Here is a 21,619-nt window from a genome sequence, read left to right as displayed (position 1 = left end):
GATTTAGTAAAATTCATTATTCTTTATGTAAATTTTAGTATAAAACTCAGTATTCTTTAAAGTAAAAATCACAATTGGTTATGGCATTTATTTAGAAAGTACATTAAAATATAAACAATCTAAGATGTCAAATATAATCCCACCAGTCACAGAAAACCACTTTTTATAAAAGTGATTTTATCTTTTTTCTATTATTTTTATGTAAAGTAAGACACCATATATTATCTTTTATTCTGTTTCATAAAACCTATCATTAATATGACAGTTTTCTTATGTTTTTAACAGTCTTCACTAATATAAATTGTAAATAGCTAAACAATAGGCCTTCCCCTACCAACAGACATTCTAGTTATTTGCAATTTGTTACAAACACACATCAATGAAAGAGGTTCACTACTGTTTCAATCTATGTGTCCTAACTACTCAGGTATGCTGCCACACAATTAGAATAAAGCAGCCTGATATAAAAAAAACTTAAGGTAACTGCTTCTTAACAAAAGCACCTCTAAGGAGTTACATCTTCACTTCTCATATATTTCTAAGCAATCATTAAAACCGCAAAGGTCATATGCTCTAGGCTATTAAACACTGGGAAACAAATTAGGAAGTTATTTATATCAGGCCAATTGCTTATAAATAGGTATTATATTTAATTTTCAACAAAAAATAAACAACTAATAAACATGCTTCAAGTATTTGAAAGGAATTACTTGCTGCTGCAACCCTTGAAATTTTTCTAATTCTTTCTTTAATTCTTCCGAGTACCATTTTTCTTCCTAGTGAAAAATAAAAAAGATTTTTTAGTCATTTTCTTAAAATTTATTATCTGAAACACTGACAATAAACAATTACACATATTTTTATTCTAACCTTAAGTGAAGCCTGTAGGTCTTGGATCTCTTGTCTGAGTAGTGTTAAGTCATCTCTAAACAAATAAGGGGGTAAAAGGAATTAATAGTTAATGTCCTTTAATTAAAAACCTGGTCTATTAACAAATCATAGCTAGTGATTATATATTAATATTCTAGTTTTCTCAAATCTTAAAAAAAAAGCTACTGTAGTTTTATACATGTTAGTTCTTGTCAGGCGTCATCGAGTCGGTTCCAACTCATAGGAGCCCTATGTACCACAGAACAAAACACTACCTGGTCCTTCACCAAGCCCGCAATCCTTGCTATTCTTGAGCCCATTATTGCAGCCACTGTGAAAATCCGTTTCCTTCAGGGTCTTCCTCTTTTCCCCTGACCCCATACTTTACCAAGCATAACGTACATGTCCAGGGACTGATCCCTTCTAACAACATGTCCAAAGTATGGTAGACGCAGTCTCGACATCCTTGCTTCTAAGGAGTATTCTGGTTGTACTTCTTCCAAGTCAGATTTGTTCATTCTTTTGGGAGTCCATACTATATTCAATATTCTTCACCAAAACCACAATTCAAAGGTGTCAATTCTTCTTCAGTCTTCCTTATTCATCATCTAGCTTTTCCATGCATATGATGCGATTGAAAATACCATGGTTTGGGTCAGGCGCACCTTAATCTTCAAGGTGACATCTTTGCTTTTTTTTTTATTTTTATTTTTTAACTTTTATTGAGCTTCAAGTGAACGTTTACGAATCAAGTCAGACTGTCACATATAAGCTCATATACACCTTACTCCATACTCCCACTTCCTCTCCCCCTAATGAGTCAGCCCTTCCAGTCTCTCCTTTCGTGACAATTTTGCCAGTTTCCAACTCTCTCTATCCTCCCATCCCCCCTCCAGACAGGAGATGCCAACACAGTCTCAAGTGTCCACCTGATACAAATAGCTCACTCTTCACAGCATCTCTTTCCTATCCACTGTCCAGTCCCTTCCATGTCTGATGAGTTGTCTTCGGGAATGGTTCCTGTCCTGGGCCAACAGAAGGTTTGGGGACCATGACCGCCGGGATTCCTCTAGTCTCAGTCAGATCATTAAGTATGGTCTTTTTGTGAGAATTTGGGGTTTGCATCCCACTGTTCTCCTGCTCCCTCAGGGATTCTCTGTTGTGCTCCCTGTCAGGGCAGTCTTCGGTTGTGGCCGGGCACCAACTAGTTCTTCTGGTCTCAGGATGATGTAAGTCTCTGGTTCATGTGGCCCTTTCTGTCTCTTGGGCTCATAGTTATTGTGTGACCTTGGTGTTCTTCATTCTCCTTTGCTCCAGGTGGGTTGAGACCAATTGATGCATCTTAGATGGCCGCTTCTCAGCATTTAAGACCCCAGACGCCACATTTCAAATGGGATGCAGAATGTTTTCATAACAGAATTATTTTGCCAATTGACTTAGAAGTCCCCTTAAGCCATAGTCTCCAAACCCCTGCCCTTGCTCCGCTGACCTTCGAAGCATTCAATTTATCCCGGAAACTTCTTTGCTTTTGCTCCAGTCCAGTTAAGCTGATCTTCCATGTATTGAGTATTGTCCTTCCCTTCACCTAAAGTAGTTCTTATCTACTAACTAATCAGTAAAAAACGCTCTCTCCCTCCCCGCCTTGTAATCACAAAAGTATGTGTCCTTCTCAGTTTATACTATTTCTCAAGATCTTATAATAGTGGTCTTATACAATATTTGCCCTTTTGCCTCTGACTAATTTCACTCAGCATAATGCCTTCCAGGCTCCTCCATGTTATCAAATGTTTCACAGATTCTTCACTGTTCTTTATCGATGCGTAGTATTCCATTGTGTGAATATACCACAATTTATTTATCCATTCCTCCGTTGAGGGACACCTTGGTTGCTTCCAGCTTTTTGCTACTGTAAATAGAGCTGCAATAAACATGGGTGTGCATATACCTGTTTGTGTGAAGGCTCTTATTTCTCTACGGTATATTCCGAGGAGTGGGATTTCTGGGTTGTATGGTAGTTCTATTTCTAACTGTTTAAGATAACGCCAGATAGATTTCCAAAGTGGTTGTACCATTTTACATTCCCACCAGCAGTGTATAAGAGTTCCAATCTCTCCGCAGCCTCTCCAACATTTATTATTTTGTGTTTTTTGGATTAATGCCAGCCTTGTTGGAGTGAGATGGAATCTCATCGTAGTTTTAATTTGCATTTCTCTGATGGCTAATGATCGAGAGCATTTTCTTATGCATCTGTTAGCTGCCTGAATATCTTCTTTAGTGAAGCGTGTGTTCATATCCTTTGCCCACTTCTTGATTGGGTTGTTTGTCTTTTTGTGGTTGAGTTTTGACAGAATCATATAGATTTTAGAGATCAAGCGCTGGTGGGAGATGTCATAGGTGAAAATTATTTCCCAGTCTGTAGGTGGTCTTTTTACTCTTTTGGTGAAGTCTTTAGATGAGCATAGGTGTTTGATTTTTAGGACCTCCCAGTTATCTGGTTTCTCTTTATCATTTGTGGTAATGTTTTGTATTCTGTTTATGCCTTGTATTAGGGCTCCTAAGGTTGTCCCTATTTTTTCTTCCATGATCTTTATCATTTTAGTCTTTATGTTTAGGTCTTTGATCCACTTGGAGTTAGTTTTTGTGCATGGTGTGAGGTATGGGTCCTGTTTCATTTTTTTGCAAATGGATATCCAGTTATGCCAGCACCATTTGTTAAAAAGACTATCTTTTCCCCAGTTAACTGACACTGGGCCTTTGTCAAATATCAGCTGCTCATATGTGGATGGATTTATATCTGGGTTCTCAATTCTGTTCCATTGGTCTATGTGCCTGTTGTTGTGCCAGTACCAGGCTGTTTTGACTACTGTGGCTGTATAATAGGTTCTGAAATCAGGTAGAGTGAGGCCTCCCACTTTCTTCTTCTTTTTCAGTAATGCTTTGCTTATCCGAGGCTTCTTTCCCTTCCATATGAAGTTGGTGATTTGTTTCTCCATCACATTAAAAAATGTCATTGGAATTTGGATCGGAAGTGCATTGTATGTATAGATGGCTTTTGGTAGAATAGACATTTTTACTATGTTAAGTCTTCCTATCCATGAGCAAGGTATGTTTTTCCACTTATGTAGGTCCTTTTTAGTTTCTTGTAGTAGTACTTTGTAGTTTTCTTTGTATGGGTCTTTTACATCTTTGGTAAGATTTATTCCTAAATATTTTACCTTCTTGGGGGCTACTGTGAATGGTATTGATTTGGTTATTTCCTCTTCGATGTTCTTTTTGTTGATGTAGAGGAATCCAAGTGATTTTTGTATGTTTATCTTATAACCTGAGACTCTGCCAAACTCTTCTATTAGTTTCATTAGTTTTCTGGAGGATTCCTTAGGGTTTTCTGTGTATAAGATCATGTCATTTGCAAATAGAGATAATTTTACTTCCTCCTTGCCAATCCAGATGCCCTTTATTTCTTTGTCTAGCATAATTGCTCTGACTAGGACCTCTAGCACAATGTTGAATAAGAGCGGTGATAAAGGGCATCCTTGTCTGGTTCCTGTTCTTAAGGGAAATGCTTTCAGGCTCTCTCCATTTAGGGTGATGTTGGCTGTTGGCTTTGTATAGATGCCCTCTATTATGTTAAGGGATTTTCCTTCAATTCCTATTTTGGTAAGAGTTTTTATCATAAATGGGTGTTGGACTTTGCCAAATGCCTTTTCTGCATCAATTGATAAGATCATGTGGTTTTTGTCTTTTGTTTTATTTATATGGTGGATTACATTAATGGTTTTTCTAATATTAAACCAGCCTTGCATACCTGGTATAAATCCCACTTGGTCGTGGTGGATTAATTTTTTGATACGTTGTTGAATTCTATTGGCTAGAATTTTGTTAAGGATGTTTGCATCTATGTTCATGAGGGATATAAGTCTGTAATTTTCTTTTTTTGTGATGTCTTTACCTGGTTTTGGTATCAGAGAAATGGTGCTTCATAGAATGAGTTAGGTAGTATTCCGTCATTTTCTATGCTTTGAAATACCTTTAGTAGTAGTGGTATTAACTCTTCTCTGAAAGTTTGGTAGAACTCTGTAGTAAAGCCATCCGGGCCAGGGTGTTTTTTTGTTGGGAGTTTTTTGATTACCGTTTCAATCTCTTTTTTTATTATGGGTCTATTTAGTTGTTCTACTTCTGATTGTGTTAATTTAGGTAGGTAGTGTTTTCCCAGGAATTCATCCATTTCTTCTAGGTTTCCAAATTTGTTAGAGTACAATTTTTCGTAATAATCTGATATGATTCTTTTAATTTCACTTGGCTCTGTTGTGATATGGCCCATCTCGTTTCTTATTCGGGTTGTTTCCTTTCCTGTATTTCTTTAGTCAGTCTGGCCAATGGTTTATCAATTTTGCTAATTTTTTCAAAGAACCAACTTTTGGCTTTGTTAATTCTTTCAATTGTTTTTCTGTTCTCTAATTCATTTAGTTCAGCTCTAATTTTTATTGTTTGTTTTCTTCTGGTGCCTGATGGATTCTTTTGTTGCTCACTTTCTATTTGTTCGAGTTGTAGGGACAGTTCTCTGATTTCGACTCTTTCTTCTTTTTGTATGTGTGCATTTATCGATATAAATTGACCTCTGAGCACTGCTTTTGCTGTGTCCCAGAGGTTTTGATAGGAAGTATTTTCATTCTCGTTGCATTCTATGAATTTCCTTATTCCCTCCTTAATGTCTTCTATAACCCAGTCTTTTTTCAGGAGGGTATTGTTCTGTTTTCAAGTATTTGATTTCTTTTCCCTAATGTTTCTGTTATTGATTTCCACTTTTATGGCCTCGTGGTCTGAGAAGATGCTTTGTAATATTTCGATGTTTTGGATTCTGCAAAGGTTTGTTTTATGACCTAATATGTGGTCTATTCTAGAGAATGTTCCATGTGCGCTAGAAAAAAAAGTATACTTTGCAGCAGTTGGGTGGAGAGTTCTATATAAGTCAATGAGGTCAAGTTGGTTGATTGTTGTAATTAGGTCTTCCGTGTCTCTACTGAGCTTCTTACTGGATGTCCTGTCCTTCTCCGAAAGTGGTGTGTTGAAGTCTCCTACTATAATTGTGGAGGTGTCTATCTCACTTTTCAGTTCTGTTAAAATTTGATTTATGTATCTTGCAGCCCTGTCACTGGGTGCATAAATATTTAATATGGTTATATCTTCCTGGTCAATTGTCCCTTTTATCATTATGCAGTGTCCTTCTTTATCCTTTGTGGTGGATTTAATTTTAAAGTCTATTTTGTCAGAAATTAATATTGCTACTCCTCTTCTTTTTTGCTTATTGTTTGCTTGATATATTTCTTTCCATCCTTTGAGTTTTAGTTTGTTTGTGTCTCTAAGTCTAAGGTGTGTCTCTTGTAGGCAGCATATAGACGGACCGTGTTTCTTTATCCAGTCTGAGACTCTCTGTCCCTTTATTGGTGCATTTAGTACATTTACATTCAGCGTAATTATAGATAAGTAAGTGTTTAGTGTTGTCATTTTCATGCCTTTTTATGTGTGTTGTTGACAATTTCATTCTTCCACTTACTTTTTTGTGCTGAGACGTTTTTCTTTGTAAATTCTTTGTTCCTCATTTTCATAGTGTTTGACTTTATGTTTGCTGAGTTGTTACGTTTTTCTTGGTTTTTATTTTGAGTTATGGAGTTGTTATACCTCTTTGTGGTTACCTTAATATTTACCCCTATTTTTCTAAGTAAAAACCTAACTTGAATTGTCCTATATCGCCTTGTATCCCTCTCCATATGGCAGTTCTGTGCCACCTGTATTTAGTCCCTCTTTTTGATTATTGCGATCTTTTACATATTGACTTCAATGATTCCCTGTTTTGAGCGTTTTTTTTTTTTTAAATTAATCTTAATTTGTTTTTGCGATTTCCCTGTTTGAGTTGACATCAGGATGTTCTGTTCTGTGACCTTGTGTTGTGCTGGTATCTGATATTATCGGTTTTCTGACCAATTTCCTTTAGTATTTCTTGTAGCTTTGGTTTGGTTTTTGCAAATTCTCTAAGCTTGTGTTTATCTGTAAATATCCTAATTTCGCCTTCATATTTCAGAGAGAGTTTTGCTGGATATATGATCCTTGGCTGGCAGTTTTTCTCCTTCAGTGCTCTGTATATGTCATCCCATTGCCTTCTTGCCTGCACGGTTTCTGCTGAGTAAAAAAAAAATAGTCTGAACTTATTGATTCTCCCTTGTAGGAGACCTTTCTTTTATCCCTGGCTGCTTTTAAAATTTTCTCTTTATCTTTGGTTTTGGCAAGTTTGATGATAATATGTCTTGGTGTTTTTCTTTTTGGATGAATCTTAAATGGGGTTCGATGAGCATCTTGGATAGATATCCTTTCGTCTTTCATAATGTCAAGGAAGTCCTCTGTCAGCAGATCTTCAACTATTCTCTCTGTGTTTTCTGTCCTCCCTCCCTGTTCTGGGACTCCAATCACACGCAAGTTATCCTTCTTGTTAGAGTCCCACATGATTCTTAGGGTTTCTTCATTTTTTTTAATTCTTTTATCTGATTTTTTTTTTCACCTATGTTGGTGTTAATTCCCTGGTCCTCCAGATTTCCCACTCTGCATTCTAATTGCTCGAGTCTGCTCCTCTGACTTCCTATTGCGTTATCTAATTCTGTAATTTCATTGTTAATCTTTTGGATTTCTGAAAGCTGTCTCTCTATGGATTCTTACAACTTATTAATTTTTCCATTATGTTCTTAAATAATCTTTTTGAGTTCTTCAACTGTTTTATCAGTGTGTTCCTTGGCTCTTTCTGCAGACTGTCTTATTTCATTTCTGAGGTCATCCCTGATGTCTTGAAGCATTCTGTAAATTAGTTTTTTAAATTCTATATCTGATAATTCCAGGATTGTATCTTCATTTGGGAAAGATTTTGATTCTTTTGTTTGGGGGGTTGTAGAAGCTGTCATGGTCTGCTTCTTTATGTGGTTTGATATCGACTGCTGTCTCCGAGCCATCACTAAGATATTGTAGTGATTTATTCTGTATTTGCTCACTGAGTCTTATTTTGTTTTGTTGTCTTTCAATATATGTGGATCGGCTACTAGATTGTGCTGTCTTGTTTGTTGTAGCCCTTGACTTACTTATGACCTATTACCAGCTGGTTTGGGCTGTTACCAGATATATATGCCTGAGTCCATTCACTAGTCTTGAGTAGAATCTGATTTTGGGTCATTAAGTGTGTGATGCACCCTGTCACCTATCCACCTTGAGAAGTAGTGGTGATAGTTGTGTGCACCAGATTCTAGTAGCAGCTGGGGTTCACACTCCAGGAGGGGCAGGATACTGACAGGCTTTCCCCAAGTGTCAGTGAGGTAGGTGTGTCTCTATTCCTAAAGCACCTTGGTGGGTGGGCTCTGCAGCTGTACCTTAGGCCCCCAATGCAAGTACCTCTACAGATTGGTAGGTGTCACTCTCCTTAGACCCCTAAGGCAGGAGCCTAGGTGGTCTGAGGGGAGCTTCAGCCCTCAGTTCCCTGCTGTGGGTCAGTGAGGGCTCTGTTGAATATGCAGAGATATCACACCTGGGAAACTTGTCTTTCCAATAAATCTGCTAAAAAAAAATGCAGTCAGATCCCTATCAGAAATGCCTTTGCATTGTAATAGCCACCTTGTTCCCTGTAGGGATGAAAGCCAGAGACTGTGGATCACATATGCTTGGCTGGAGCTGGTTCTGTGTTTTTAGTCCAATTAAGGAAGGATTTTTGGTCCCTGGGTTTTTTGTGGTTGCTTCTCTCAGGCCAGAAGAATGGGTTAGGAAAAGGCAAAAAAAAAAAAAGGAAAAGAAAAACCGCAGAGCAGTTCTCTCTCTGGCTCAGGAAATTCCAATGTTAATGAAGCCGCCTGGGAAGGGGAGGGGAGGGGAGGGTTCAGAAAAACAGGAGAGAGTAGCACCCCGGAATATAGACAAAGTTACTTATCTTGCTTGGGATGACTGTTTTATCTGAGATTCTCGAGGGGCACGTCACCTGTGTGCCCTGACTGGGTAGAGATTGCCCCCAAGGGTTAGCCCCACATCCCGTGTTTGCGCTGTCTCAGAAGCCGTGGTCAGTTCTTCCGCTGCCAGTCCAAAGCCCAGCGTCAAGGTTCCCTGGCTGGGACGCTGCACTCCCGGCTCCAAAAACAGTCGCTGCCTCCCAGTGACTTCTCCTCCTGCCAGCCGCGTCGCCGCGCCACCTACGCAGACTGGCTGGGCCCCCCCCAGGTCAATTCAGGGGGCTGGGGCTGCGCCTCGTGTTTGCACCGTCGCAGGATGTGATGCTCAGCTTCGCTGCGCCCAGTCCAAAGCCCGGCACCAAGGTTCCCCACCTGGGACGCTGCACTCCCGGCTCCAAAACCAGTCGCTGCCTCCCGGGGACTTCTCCTCCCGCCAGCCGCATCGCTGTGCCGCCCTCGCTGACTGGCTGGGCCCCCTCCCGAGGTCAGTTCAGGGGGGTAGGGCTGTGCCCCGTGTTTGCGCCGTCACAGGATGCTGTGCTCAGCTCCCCTGCGTCCAATCCAAAGCCCGGCACCAAGGTTACCTGACTGGGACGCTGGCTACAGGCTCCGAAAACAGTCGCTGCTTCCCCGTAGTTGTTCATTCTTGGTCTCTGTCACTCAGGTCAACTCTTTAAATCTGTGTTTGTTGGTCAGGGTTCATAGATTGTCATGTATGTGATCGATTCACTTGTTTTTCCGAGTCTTTGTTGCAAGAGGGATCCGAGGTGGCGTCCACCTAGTCAGCCATCTTGGCCCCTTCTTCTCACATCTTTGCTTTTTAACACTTTAAAGAGGTCCTTTACAGCAGATTTTCCCAGTGCAATGCGTCTTTTGATTTCTTGACTGCTGCTTCCGCGGCTGTTGATTGTGGATCCAAGTAAAATGAAATCCTTGACAATGTCAATCTTTTCTCCATTTTTCATGATGTTGCTTATTGGTCCAGTTGTGAGGATTTCTTTTTCTTTATGTTGAGGTGTAATCCATGCTGAAGGCTGTGTGGTCTTTGATCTTCATCAGTAAGTGCTTCAAGTTCTCTTCATTTTCAGCAAGCAAGGTTGTGTCATCTGCATAACACAGGTTGTTAATGAGTCTTCCTCCAATCCTAATGCCTTGTTCTTCTTCATATAGTCCAATTTCTCAGATTACTTGCTCAGCATAAGGCTGACTAGGTATGGTGAAAGGATATAACCCTGACGCACACCTTTCCTGACTTGAAACCATGCAATATCCCCTTGTTCTGTCTGAACGACTGTCTCCTGATCTATGTACACATTCCTCGTGAGCACAATTAAGTGTTCTGGAATTGCCATTCTTCACCATGTTATACATTTATACATGGTGACATATACATTAAACTCTTAGAAAGCTCACTGAATTGTTTGCAAATGGAAAAACATTTTCTCATGTAAATGATATAATTGACTGTCATGTGCCTTAGCCAGAAGCAAAATGTCTCTCCATTACCTTATCAACAATAAGGATCAATGGCTTCCTATTCCAGTTAGCGTAAAATCTAAACTCATTAAACAAGGCGTATAAAGTCCACACAATCTAGTCCTTGCCTATTTCTTCCTTATCACTATCTCCATTATTCACTTAGCAGTAGCAACACTGGCTTCTCTTGGTTCTTTGAATCCGACATGCTCTTTCTTTCTGAGAACCTTCTTATATTCTGTTCCTCTCAACAAGAACTGAACTGTCAGTATATCAAAGAAAGGCGAGCCAAAGACCATTCTAGGCCCTGATGCAGGAGAGAGAGATTCCATGAGACAGTACATTTGGGATTACTATTCCCAAGTTACTATTCCCAAAAGAGATACATCTTCCCCTGTTGGGTTATATATACAAAAAAAAAAAAAAAAACTCTCCTTGTTTCATGCCACTACCAGTAACTGGCATGGTAGATGACAGAACTGGAACTGGAACAGAAACAGGAATTGATTAAAAATCCTCAAATAAACTGACTTTAATCTAAAGGGAATAGGAAAACAGTCTAAATTCTAATGATAGGGAAGGCCAAGTTCACTACAGAACAACTATATCCACAAAGTAAAAGAAAACAGGACAGACTGGAGGGAAAACTATACTATAGGATGTGGCAGGGATGGTGAATAAAGGCACAGAGTCACCTTCATCTGTGAAATAGGATTAACAGCAGAAAAGGAAGGTAACTGCCAACATAGAAAAATGTAGGTGGTGGGGCCAAGAAGGCAGAGCAGTCAGATGCTTCCAGTGATACCTCTTACAACAAAGACCCAGAAAAACAACTATACATGTGGCAAGCTACAAGCCCTGACATCGAAGGTAAAGCTAAAAAACAGACTGAGCGGCAGGGGCAGTGTGATGGTTCAGAAGCGGAGAGGAGTTGCCGGACCTGATTCAGTGGGAACCCTCAGGCACAAATGCCTGGAGCTACCGCAGCAGGGCTGACAGTAGCATTCTGAATGCGGTTTTCTCAGGGGAGACAGGGAGCTGAACAGCCTACTCACACCTCCAGAACCAGAGAAGGATGGTGCTCTTGGCAAAAGCTAAGCACCCGTGTTTATTTTATCATGTCCCCAGCCCCCAACCCAGCTTCAGCGGCTGCTGATTTCCCTAGGCCTCAGATAGGTCCTGCTACGCGCCCTGAGCCATTCTCCTGGTCTTGAAGAAAGAATAAATTAACAATTTGGGGAAATGATAATCTGCCAGCTCCACTAAGCTGGGGACCTCAAGACAGAAGCAGCTCCTGTCCAGGCACAAATGGTCCACAGATTTTGAATACCTTTCCCCCCTGCATGGACCTGTGTAGGCCCATTTCAGGAGAATAGGTCCTTGTTGGCAGACTGCAACTGTTTCATCTGTGCAGTGGAGAGATGGGTTTTTGATGTTTGACACTGTTTTGCCTATTAAACAGGGTTCTCACCTATCCACATCAGGGGCCTAAGGGCTGGTGGCTCCACCCACGTCACCGAGCCACCTGTGACAGGGTCCAAGGATAAGTGGTACCTCCCAGTCCTTACAACCAAAAGCATTGGGTGCCCACGGTCCGGCTGCAGAACCCATCCACCGGTGCACTCTAGGAAGCATGGACACACTTTCAAGAACATAATGAAAAATTTAATAAGCTTCAAGAATCCATAGAGAGACAGCAATCAGAAACTCAGAAGATTAACAATTACAGAATTAGACAACTTAATAGAAAGTCAGAGGAGAATTGAGGAAATGGAAAGCAAAATTAGTGAGATTGAAGATAAAACACATGGCAACAACATATTCAAAGAAAAATCAGATAAAAGAATTTTTAAGAATCATGTGGGACTCTATCAAGAGAAATTAGCTACGAGTGATTGCAGTACCTGAACAAGGAGGGAGAACAGAAAATACAGAGAGAATTGCTGAAGATTTGTTGGCAGAAAACTTCCCTGATACCGAGAAAGATGAGAAGATACCTATCCAAGATGCTCATCGAACTCCACGTAAGGTACATCTCAACAGAAAGTCACCAAGACATATTATAATCAAACTTGCCAAAATCAAAGATAAAAAGAGAATTTTTAAGAGTGGCTAGGGCTAAATGAAAAGTCACCTACAAAGGAGAGTCAATAAGAATAAGCTTGGACTACTCAGCAGAAACCATGCAGGCAAGAAGGCAATGGGATGACTTATATAAAGCATTGAAGAAAAAAATTGCCAGCCAAGAATCATATATCCAGCAAAAACTGCCTCTCTAATATGAAGGTGAAATTAGGACATTTCCAGATAAACAGAAGCTTAAGGAGTTTGTAAAAACCAAACCAAAATTACATGAAATACTAAAACGAGTTCACTGGTTAGAAAATCAGTAATATCAGATATCAGCAAAGAGTAGAACACAGGACAGGGTAACCACATATCAACCCAGATAGGGAAATCACAAAAATAAATCAAGATAAAAAAACATTCAGAACAGGGAAACAGCGGTGTCACTATGTAAAAGAAGACAACATTAAAACAATAAAGAGGGACTAAAAAATGTAGTCATAGATCTTTCATATGGAGAGGATGCCAAGGCGATATAAAGAAATAAAAGCTAGGTTTAAACTTATAAAAACAGGGGTAAATACTAAGGTAACCATAAAGTAAACTAACAATCCTACTCTTCAAAATAAAATACAAGAAAAAAATAAAGACTCAGCAAAAACAAAATCAACAACAACGAATAAGATGAAAAGGCAATATATAAAGCTAAACTACTCAGCACAAAAAATTAAGTGGGAAAAAGAAACTGTCAACAACACATTTTAAAAAGAGAGATCAAAATGACAGCACTAAACTCATACCTAACCATAATTACACTAAATGTAAATGGACTAAATGCACCTATAAAGAGACAGAGAGTGGCAGAATGGATTAAAAAAGTCAATCCGTCTATATGCTGCCTACAAGAGACACACCTTAAAGACACAAACAAACTAAAACTCAAAGGTTGGAAAAAAATACATCAAGCAAGCAACAATCAAAAAAGAGCAGGAGTGACAATATTAATTTCTGAAAAAATAGACTTGAAAATTAAATCTACCACAAAGGATAAGGAAGGACACTAGATAATGATTAAAGGGACAATATACCAATAAGATATAACCATATTAAATATTTATACACCCAATGACAGGGCTTCAAGATGCACAAAACAAACTCTAACAGCAGTGAAAACTGAGACAGACAGCTCCACAATTATAGTAGCAGACTTCAACACACCACCTTTGGTGAAGGACAGAACATCCAGAAAGAAGCTCTACGAAGACACAGAAGATCTAAATGCCGCAATCAACCAACTTGACCTCATAGACATACACAGAACACTCCACCCAACAGCAGTCAGGTATACTTTCTTTTCTAGTGCACATGGAACATTCTCTAGAATAGACCACACATTAGGTCATAAAGCAAGCCTTAACAGAATCCAAAACACTGAAATATTACAAAGCATCTTCTCTGACCATAAGGCCATCAAAGTAGAAATCAATAACAGAAAGAGCTGGGAAAACAAATCAAACACATGGAAACTGAACAATACCCTGCTCAAAAACAACTGGGTTATAGAATACATTAAGGATGGAATAAAGAAATTCATAGAATCCAATGAGAATGAAAACACTTCCTATCAGAACCTTTGGAACACAGCGAAAGCAGTCCTCAGAGGTCAATGTATAGCAATAAATCCACATATACAAAAAGAAGGGCCAAAATCAAAAAATTATCGCTACACCTTGAACAATTAGAAAGAGAACAACAAAAGAAACCCTCAAGCGCAAAAGGAAAGCAAATAATAAAAATTAGAGCAGAATTAAATGAAATAGAGAACAGAAAAACAGTGGAGTTAATAAGACCAAAAGACGGTTCTTTGAAACAATTAACAAAATTGATAAACCACCGGCCAAACTGACAAAAGAAAAACAGGAGAGGAAAAGCAAATAAGCAGAATAAGAAATGAGATGGGCGCTATCACAAGAGACCACAGTTTGCTCTCAGGTAGGTAGGATCTCAACTTACTTTCACTATATTGCCACAGGGTTACCTGAATTCGACACCTTGCAGTCATAATTTGGTTAGAGGAGTCTTGGACTTGGTGCAGATCTTAAGTACAATGATACATTACATTGATGATATTATGTGACTATCAAGCACCAAAGAACAGGGTAGGGCTGATTTGAATACAGTGGTGGTCCACATGACCAGCGTAGGCTGGTTAATATATCCAGAAAAAATCTAGGGCCCTGCTCAAATGGTGAAATTCTTGGGATTAACTTGGGTGGGAGGCACCCAAGACATTCTGCGGGTAACTACGAATCAGTTGTTGTTGGTACCTACCCCCAAGACTAAGCAGAGGGGCCCAACATTTGGTTGGTTTATTTGGATTTTGGAGAACACATATTCCACATTTGGGAATACTGCCACCCTCCATCTATAAAACCACTCGGAAAAAAACTTCATTTGAATGAGGGCCAGAGCAACAGCAGGCTATGTCTGAATGACAAAAAATAGTTTCACTTTCCCTGCCTTTAAGCCCTTATGATCCACATTCAGATATGATTTTGGAGGTGTCTGCCACATGTGCTTATGTGGACTGGAGCTTATGGCAAAAACCTGAGAATGGTGCCCTACAGTGACCACTGAGATTCTGGACTAGAAAGTTTCCAGATGCTTTAGCATGATACATGCCATTTGAAATGTAATTACTCACTTGCTACTGGGCATTAATTGAGATTGCCTCAATGTCAGAAGGATATAAAATCATCATGAGACCGGAAATACCTGTAATGTCTTGGGTGATGTCAGGGAAACACTCTAATAAGAAAGGTGGTGCCCAAAATTGTTCCATAATAAAAAGGAAATGGCTCATACAAGAATAAGCTAATGGAGGAATGTACTGTAGCCATGAGCAGGTAGCCTTTTTCCCACAGGTCCTACCCTACAGCCATGTGAGAAGCAACTTGAGCCCACTGCTACATGGACAGTGCCCTATAAACAACTTTCTACTGACGAGCATAAGGCTGCTTGGTTTACAGGTGGCAGTTTCAGGATACACGGACAACAGTGATGTGGAAAGCTGCTACATTAAGACCAGCAGATGGAAACACTCTGACTGGAGTAGGTAAGAACAGGTCAGCTCAATGGGCTGAACTGAGTGCTGTCTTCCTAGCTGTGATGGAAGAACTGCGTAATGGTGAGTTCCCCTAAGTTTGGATTTTTACCTATTCGTGGGCAGTGGCCAGTGGCCTGGCTATATAGTCAGGCAAATGGGTGATTGAAATTGGACTATTAAGGGGACACCCGTGTGGGGCATGAACCCACAGAAAACACTCTGGGAACTTAGAGGGCACATCAGAGTAGGACGTGTCAATGCCCATCAGAAAACCCCCTTCCTGGACTGGAAGGCGACTGGAATTAGAAAGTGAACTTGTTGATACACTCACTTTAGGTGACCAATTGAGTCCATGAAAGGAGCAGACATGGGGTGCTGCAGCAATGCAGAGATGAGCTGAATCTAGACACACTCCCATTGTACTCTCTGAGCACAAAATGCCAATACGGACTGCTCTGTCTGCCAGCAAGAAAGACAGAGGTTGCAGATGTCTATGGGGTAGATTACCCAGGGGGGAAGGCCTGCACATAGCTGGCAAGTTGATTATATCACACCAATGATTTAGGCACCAGGTAGCTATAAATGGGTCCTCACAGAAATAGATACCTACTCTGAACTGGGCTTTGCATGTCCTGTGACAGATGCAAATGCCAAAAATATCATTAAGGGATTGGAACAAAAGATACTGTACCTATTTGACCACTGAGTTATATTTCATCAGACCAAGGAACACACTTCACAGCCCACAGGGAGCAGCAATGGGTCAAGAAACATCATATTAAATGGACGTACCATGTTGAATACCACCCTCAGAGTAACGGTTTGATAGAGAATTGGAATGGGCAATTCGAACAGTTGTTACCAACAGAGGGGGACATAAAGGCATGAAGGGCTGGCTCACATACCTTCATGAGTATATGTGCTCACACTCAGCATGAGGGAAACAAAGGGAGGATCACCACTGGACAGATGCCTACACTTCTCTGGGGGATCTGGGAAAGAGGATGTGGGGGAGGATGCTGATGCCATGTACAGTTCTTTCCCACATCACCTAAAATTGCTCTTTTCCTGCAGGATGCTGCAGTTCCAGGAGCAGGATGCTGCAGTTCCAGGAGCAGGGACGCAGCTGTGGGTGCCAGAAGCAAAGGTATTGCTTAAGCAAGAGACTGTACCTATATCCCTAAACATGTATGCTGAAATTCCCAAGGACCTGATGTGATGGATTGTACCTTCCCCCCATCTAGTAAAATTGGGGTTGACAGTGAATACTGCCACATTGCCTAGTGGGTGAGATAGCCTACTAGTGCTGTACCTATGTAACCCTACCCAGTATGAATTGCAGTGAACTGAGGGGGAGGCGCTTGCTTAAATGGTCTTGCTACCAGCACTCTGGACTAATGTAACAGCTGAACCTGATGTTCCTTCCCAGGTTTAAAAGTTTGGGTAAAAATAAATGACAAATGGAAGGAAGGAGAAATAATAGCTGAAGGTAAAGGAATGAATAAATGGTTAAGCAGCAGGGTAAATCTAACATTATACTGATAACTTGAGAGAGACTCAAAGCAAGGGAATAACCTTCTCTCAGCTGAATTTTGTCAGAGGCCAGAAAGGGGGAAGATAAGATGACTTTTGGAGAACCTGAGCAAATTAGATGGAAATCCAAAGCAAACCTGAATGGCTACTGCCTGAGTAAACTCACCCTTTGGACTCTTTGCTTTATTGAACGACTAACTGTGAACGACTGTTTTGGAACTGGTGACGTGATTGGGAGGGGGAAGTTATCCTGCAAATATGAAAGAACCATGGCTAGAAAAGCCAGGGGGGTTCCTGCAGTGTGATAAATTACTTAGTATGGACTTTCTCACCATGGTCTTGTAACTCCCACCCAGGTGACTGGGCCCACCAACCATCCAGCAAGGCTGTGCAAATAAGGTAACAGTAGCCCGCCAAGGTCAGTTTTGCCTTAAAAGAGAGCCAATTCCAGAGCAGAAGGAACAGCCCACCACCACCAAGGAGAGACCCACAGGAGACAGTGGAGTGGGCTTCCAGCCCACAGAGCAAGAAAGCTAAGTGTCTCTGGGCAGAGACTGAGGGTCAAGAAGACTACGCCTGACACACAAATGTGGTACCTGCCAGCCTCCACAACCACATGAGCCATTTCCTTTATACAGTTTGTTGAGTTCTGTGAGATGCTGCAGTGAATTAGGGAACCCAAAGACAAGCAAGAGAGTACTGAGGGTAGAGGGAGTAGTTGATATTAGAAATGATGGAGTAATACAGCAGCTTGGAAAATTTGACATTTGGGACATCTTTAACCTTTGCCTCATAGGAATCAGATTTGTGCTCATCCTTATAAAAGAAGTCATTCGTTTACTGAGGAAGAAGTTGTTCTGCCTCAAGGCTGAAGCATAAAATCCTGCCTGAATTTCCAGCCTGCTGGCCTGATCTATAAATTTTAGACTTGCCAGATCCTAATTCCTTAAAATAAATTAAAAAAAAATATATATAGACTCTGAGGGACAAAATTGTTGGGCTGAAGGCTATGGGGAGCATGGTCTCAGGGAACATCTAGCTCAATTGGCGTAACATAGTTTATGAAGAAAATATTCTACATTGTACCATGCTGAGTAGCATCTGGGATCTTAAAAGCCTATGAGTGGCCATCTAGGATACTCCACTGGTCTCACTCCTTTGAGAGCAAGGAAGAATGAAGAAAACTAAAGATACAAGGGAAAGATTAGTCCAAAGGACTAATGGACCACATCTACCATGGCCTCCATCAGAATGAGTCCAGTACAACTAGATGGTGGCTACCACCACTGACTGCTATGACAGGGATCACAATAGAGGGTCTAGGACAGAGCTGGAGAAAAATGTAAAACAAAATTTCAACTCAAAAAGAAAGACCAGACTTGCTGCCCTGACAGAGACTGAAGAAATCCTGAGAGTATGGCCCCTGGACACCATTTCAGCTCAGCAATGAAGTCACTCCTGAGGTTCACCCTTCAGCCAAAGATTGGACAGGCCCATAAAACAAAATGAGACTAAAGGGGCACACCAGCCCAGGGGCAAAGACTAGAAGGCACGAGGGAACAGGCAAGTTGGTAATATGGAACCCAAGGCTGAAAAGGGAGAGTGCTGACATGTCATGGGGTTGTTAACCAATGTCATAAAACAATATGTGTACTGTTTAATGAGAAACTAGTATGTTCTGTAAACCTTCATCTAAAGCACAATTTTAAAAAATATACATATATACATATATATAGACAGAGAGAGAGATAGGTTGTTTCTCTGATGAACCCTGATATATCTATCAACCACAAAGTATCAACCACAGTACTTTTCCTTCATTTGCTGTTCTTTGTTTATAGATTAATAAACCTATATTTTAAGAAAAATATTAAAAAATATTTTTTTACAAGCAGAATGAAACCAAGCTTTATTCCTTAGTGAAAGATTTAAAAAAAAAAAAGTTCTCACAAATAGCAAAAGAAAAGCAGAGTTATTGAATGCTGTTATAGGTAATTATATTTCAGTTTTAATTCTCAAAACAGTCAGGCAAAATAAGCAAGAAGCAAAATGTGTACGCACTTATTCTACTGGTGGTTACAAATGAAAGATTTTAAATTAACTATTAAATTTTAATTACTAATTAAATGCATTATTTTAGCAATTTATTATAAAATCTTCTAAACAAAGCATATCATTGTCTATGAATCAGAATTATAATACAGAATAAGCTAAATATAACTTAACCTTCCTTTGAGTGATAACTCACAACCTTCATTAAAAAAATATCCACTTTACCATGTCATAGATACTGGTATAGATAATTCATGATCAAGGACTTAACAGGATATAATGATAACGGAGAAAGGCCATGCCAAATGAAGACTATTTTAAATTAAATGATACAAAACAGTGTTATTTTGACAAACTAATCATTCATGGCTAAACAATGATATCACATACACAATTCCATGACAACTTTATACTTCAAAACCATTATACTGTACCGCTTCAGAGCAAGATTAGCCTCTCCTCCATGACTTGAATCATTACCAGCATCATGAACTGCTTCATAGTGTTTGCAAAGTTCATCAGGAGATCCAAGAGATTTCATACACTGGGGACATATGAAGCCCTATAGAAAGAAGTGGAGGAAGGTTTCATAATGGTATTTAATACTGTAAATAACAATTTACATATTATGAAATAAAGTCAAATGTCTAGTCACATAACAGTGCCATTAAGTAAATTATAATTATAGTGTTAACTCCAAATTCTGATATTGTGCAGAGGTATTTCACTATCTACTCTGGTTGCAGTCTACAAAACATAAAGAAAACCCTTACAGCCATTTTTCAGACTGGATAAATTAGTGGCTAGAGTACAGAATTTTAATCTGAGAATTCAGACAAGTTGAAAAGTTTTGCATCATATCCTCCCTCTTTCTAGATACTCCCATTAGTAAAGCAGTATCTTCTCCAATCTGCTAGCAAGAAAAATTAAGAAGATGAAGCATTCTGATCACAGGGGGAAAAAGTAATATAGTAAGTAGTAACTATCAAAAGAGATCAGATATCTACAATGGTTGAGAAGCACTCTAGTCAGTAAACATTCTTACTAACATAAGATTAACACTGTAAAAGCCTAAAATTAATATATAGTTCCATAAAATAGAGAAAACATAATTTTCCCAGAATTTTCATTTTGCTAAAAAAAAAAAATACCAACTAGAATACTATTTTAAAGATACTGGTATAGAGCAATGTTTTAGAAATTTCAGGTTGCAAATCATTTATAAAATCACTTCTTAGGTTGTAACCTTTTTTTTTTTGTAAAGAAATACCCTATAATAACCAAACCCATTGCCGTGGAGTCAATTCCAACTCATAGCAACCCTATCGGGAAAAGGAGAACTGCCCCATACAGTTTCCAAGGAGCAGCTGGTGGATCTGAACTGCCGACCCTTTGGTCAGCACCTGAGCTCTCAACCAGGGCTCCACAACTAATATATTAGAGTTCATCACATCTAATAAGATAAATGTTTCATAAGCTTTTGTTTTGGTTCATGACAACAAATGTATGTCATATTGTGATTGCCATCAAAAATATCTGAGTTACACTGGTATAAAAAATAAATAAATAAATAAAACCAAAAACCAAACCCATTGCCATTGACTCAATTACAACTCATGCAATCCCACGTGTTGCTAAATAATGAAATCAGTACTAATAACAGCTACCGTTTATTGAGTCCATACTATGTGCCAGGTAGCTTCTCTACATAATCCCATTTAAACCTCGCAATTCTTTTTCAGGTATTATTATCTCCATCTTATCAAAGACTGAACCTCAGAACACTTAAAAATGACTTTCCCAAAGTCACAAAACTAAGCTGGGTGAGGATATCCAAAGGTCTGTTGGACAATTCTCACATTCTTTCCAGTGTGCTACACCATTTCTCAGATTAAATGGCATACCCTTGAAAATGACTTCCTTAAGATATAACCTGATATCTGACAAGTTTAATAACCTTATTCAATAAGTACTTATGGATTATAATTTCAACCATTGTAATAGTCCTGTGGCAAATATAAAGTGGTAAAATACAGTCTCAGACTTCAAAAAACTGACAAAGCAAAATGTATATCAAAAAATACCACTTTCCATGAAACTAAGTTAATGATTAACCAGATAGCATCAAAGCTTATATTGTGTGGGTATCTGATCGCAAAATTAATTAGCAAACCAAAGGCTAAAACAGCTTTAGCCTCAATTGTCTACTGGTTCGAAAGAAAATTCTTTACTCAACTTCTACGTCCTTCAAATTGTCAGTAGTATTTGAAATATTACATATTATTTCAGCATCAATAACCCAGTATGGGAGCCCTGGTGGCAGAGTGGTTAAGAGGTCAGCTGCTAACCAAAAGGTTGGCAGTTCAAATCTATCAGCTGCTCCTTGGAAACCCTATGGGGCAGTTCTACTATGTCCTATAGGGTTGCTATGAGTCGGAACCAACTTCAGGGCACCTAACAACAACAATGCAGTACACCATCAGAAATTTGTTTCAACTTTACTCTTTAAATTATTTACTTTAAAAAGTTTCAGTGGCCAATA

General features: G+C 39.4%; 1 protein-coding gene across 8 annotated transcripts in view; it reads right to left on the bottom strand.

The window, feature by feature from the left end:
* Positions 1–21,619, bottom strand: part of EEA1 (early endosome antigen 1) — a 334,017-nt gene that overhangs the window by 92,813 nt on the left and 219,585 nt on the right. For all 8 annotated transcript variants that reach the window (XM_064283738.1, XM_064283737.1, XM_064283739.1 and 5 more), the window contains 3 exons: positions 19,512–19,639; positions 871–925; positions 711–776 (listed from right to left, as the gene is read on the bottom strand). In XM_064283738.1, the coding sequence (XP_064139808.1) occupies positions 711–776; positions 871–925; positions 19,512–19,618 (228 nt within the window). In that variant the 5' untranslated portion in view covers positions 19,619–19,639. The remainder of the gene's footprint in view (positions 1–710; positions 777–870; positions 926–19,511; positions 19,640–21,619) is intronic.

Source organism: Loxodonta africana, chromosome 4 (assembly GCF_030014295.1).
Source record: "Loxodonta africana isolate mLoxAfr1 chromosome 4, mLoxAfr1.hap2, whole genome shotgun sequence".
Taxonomy (NCBI): domain Eukaryota; kingdom Metazoa; phylum Chordata; class Mammalia; order Proboscidea; family Elephantidae; genus Loxodonta; species Loxodonta africana.
The sequence above is the reverse complement of the archived record's forward strand: the minus strand, read 5'-3'. Positions and strand labels throughout refer to the sequence as shown.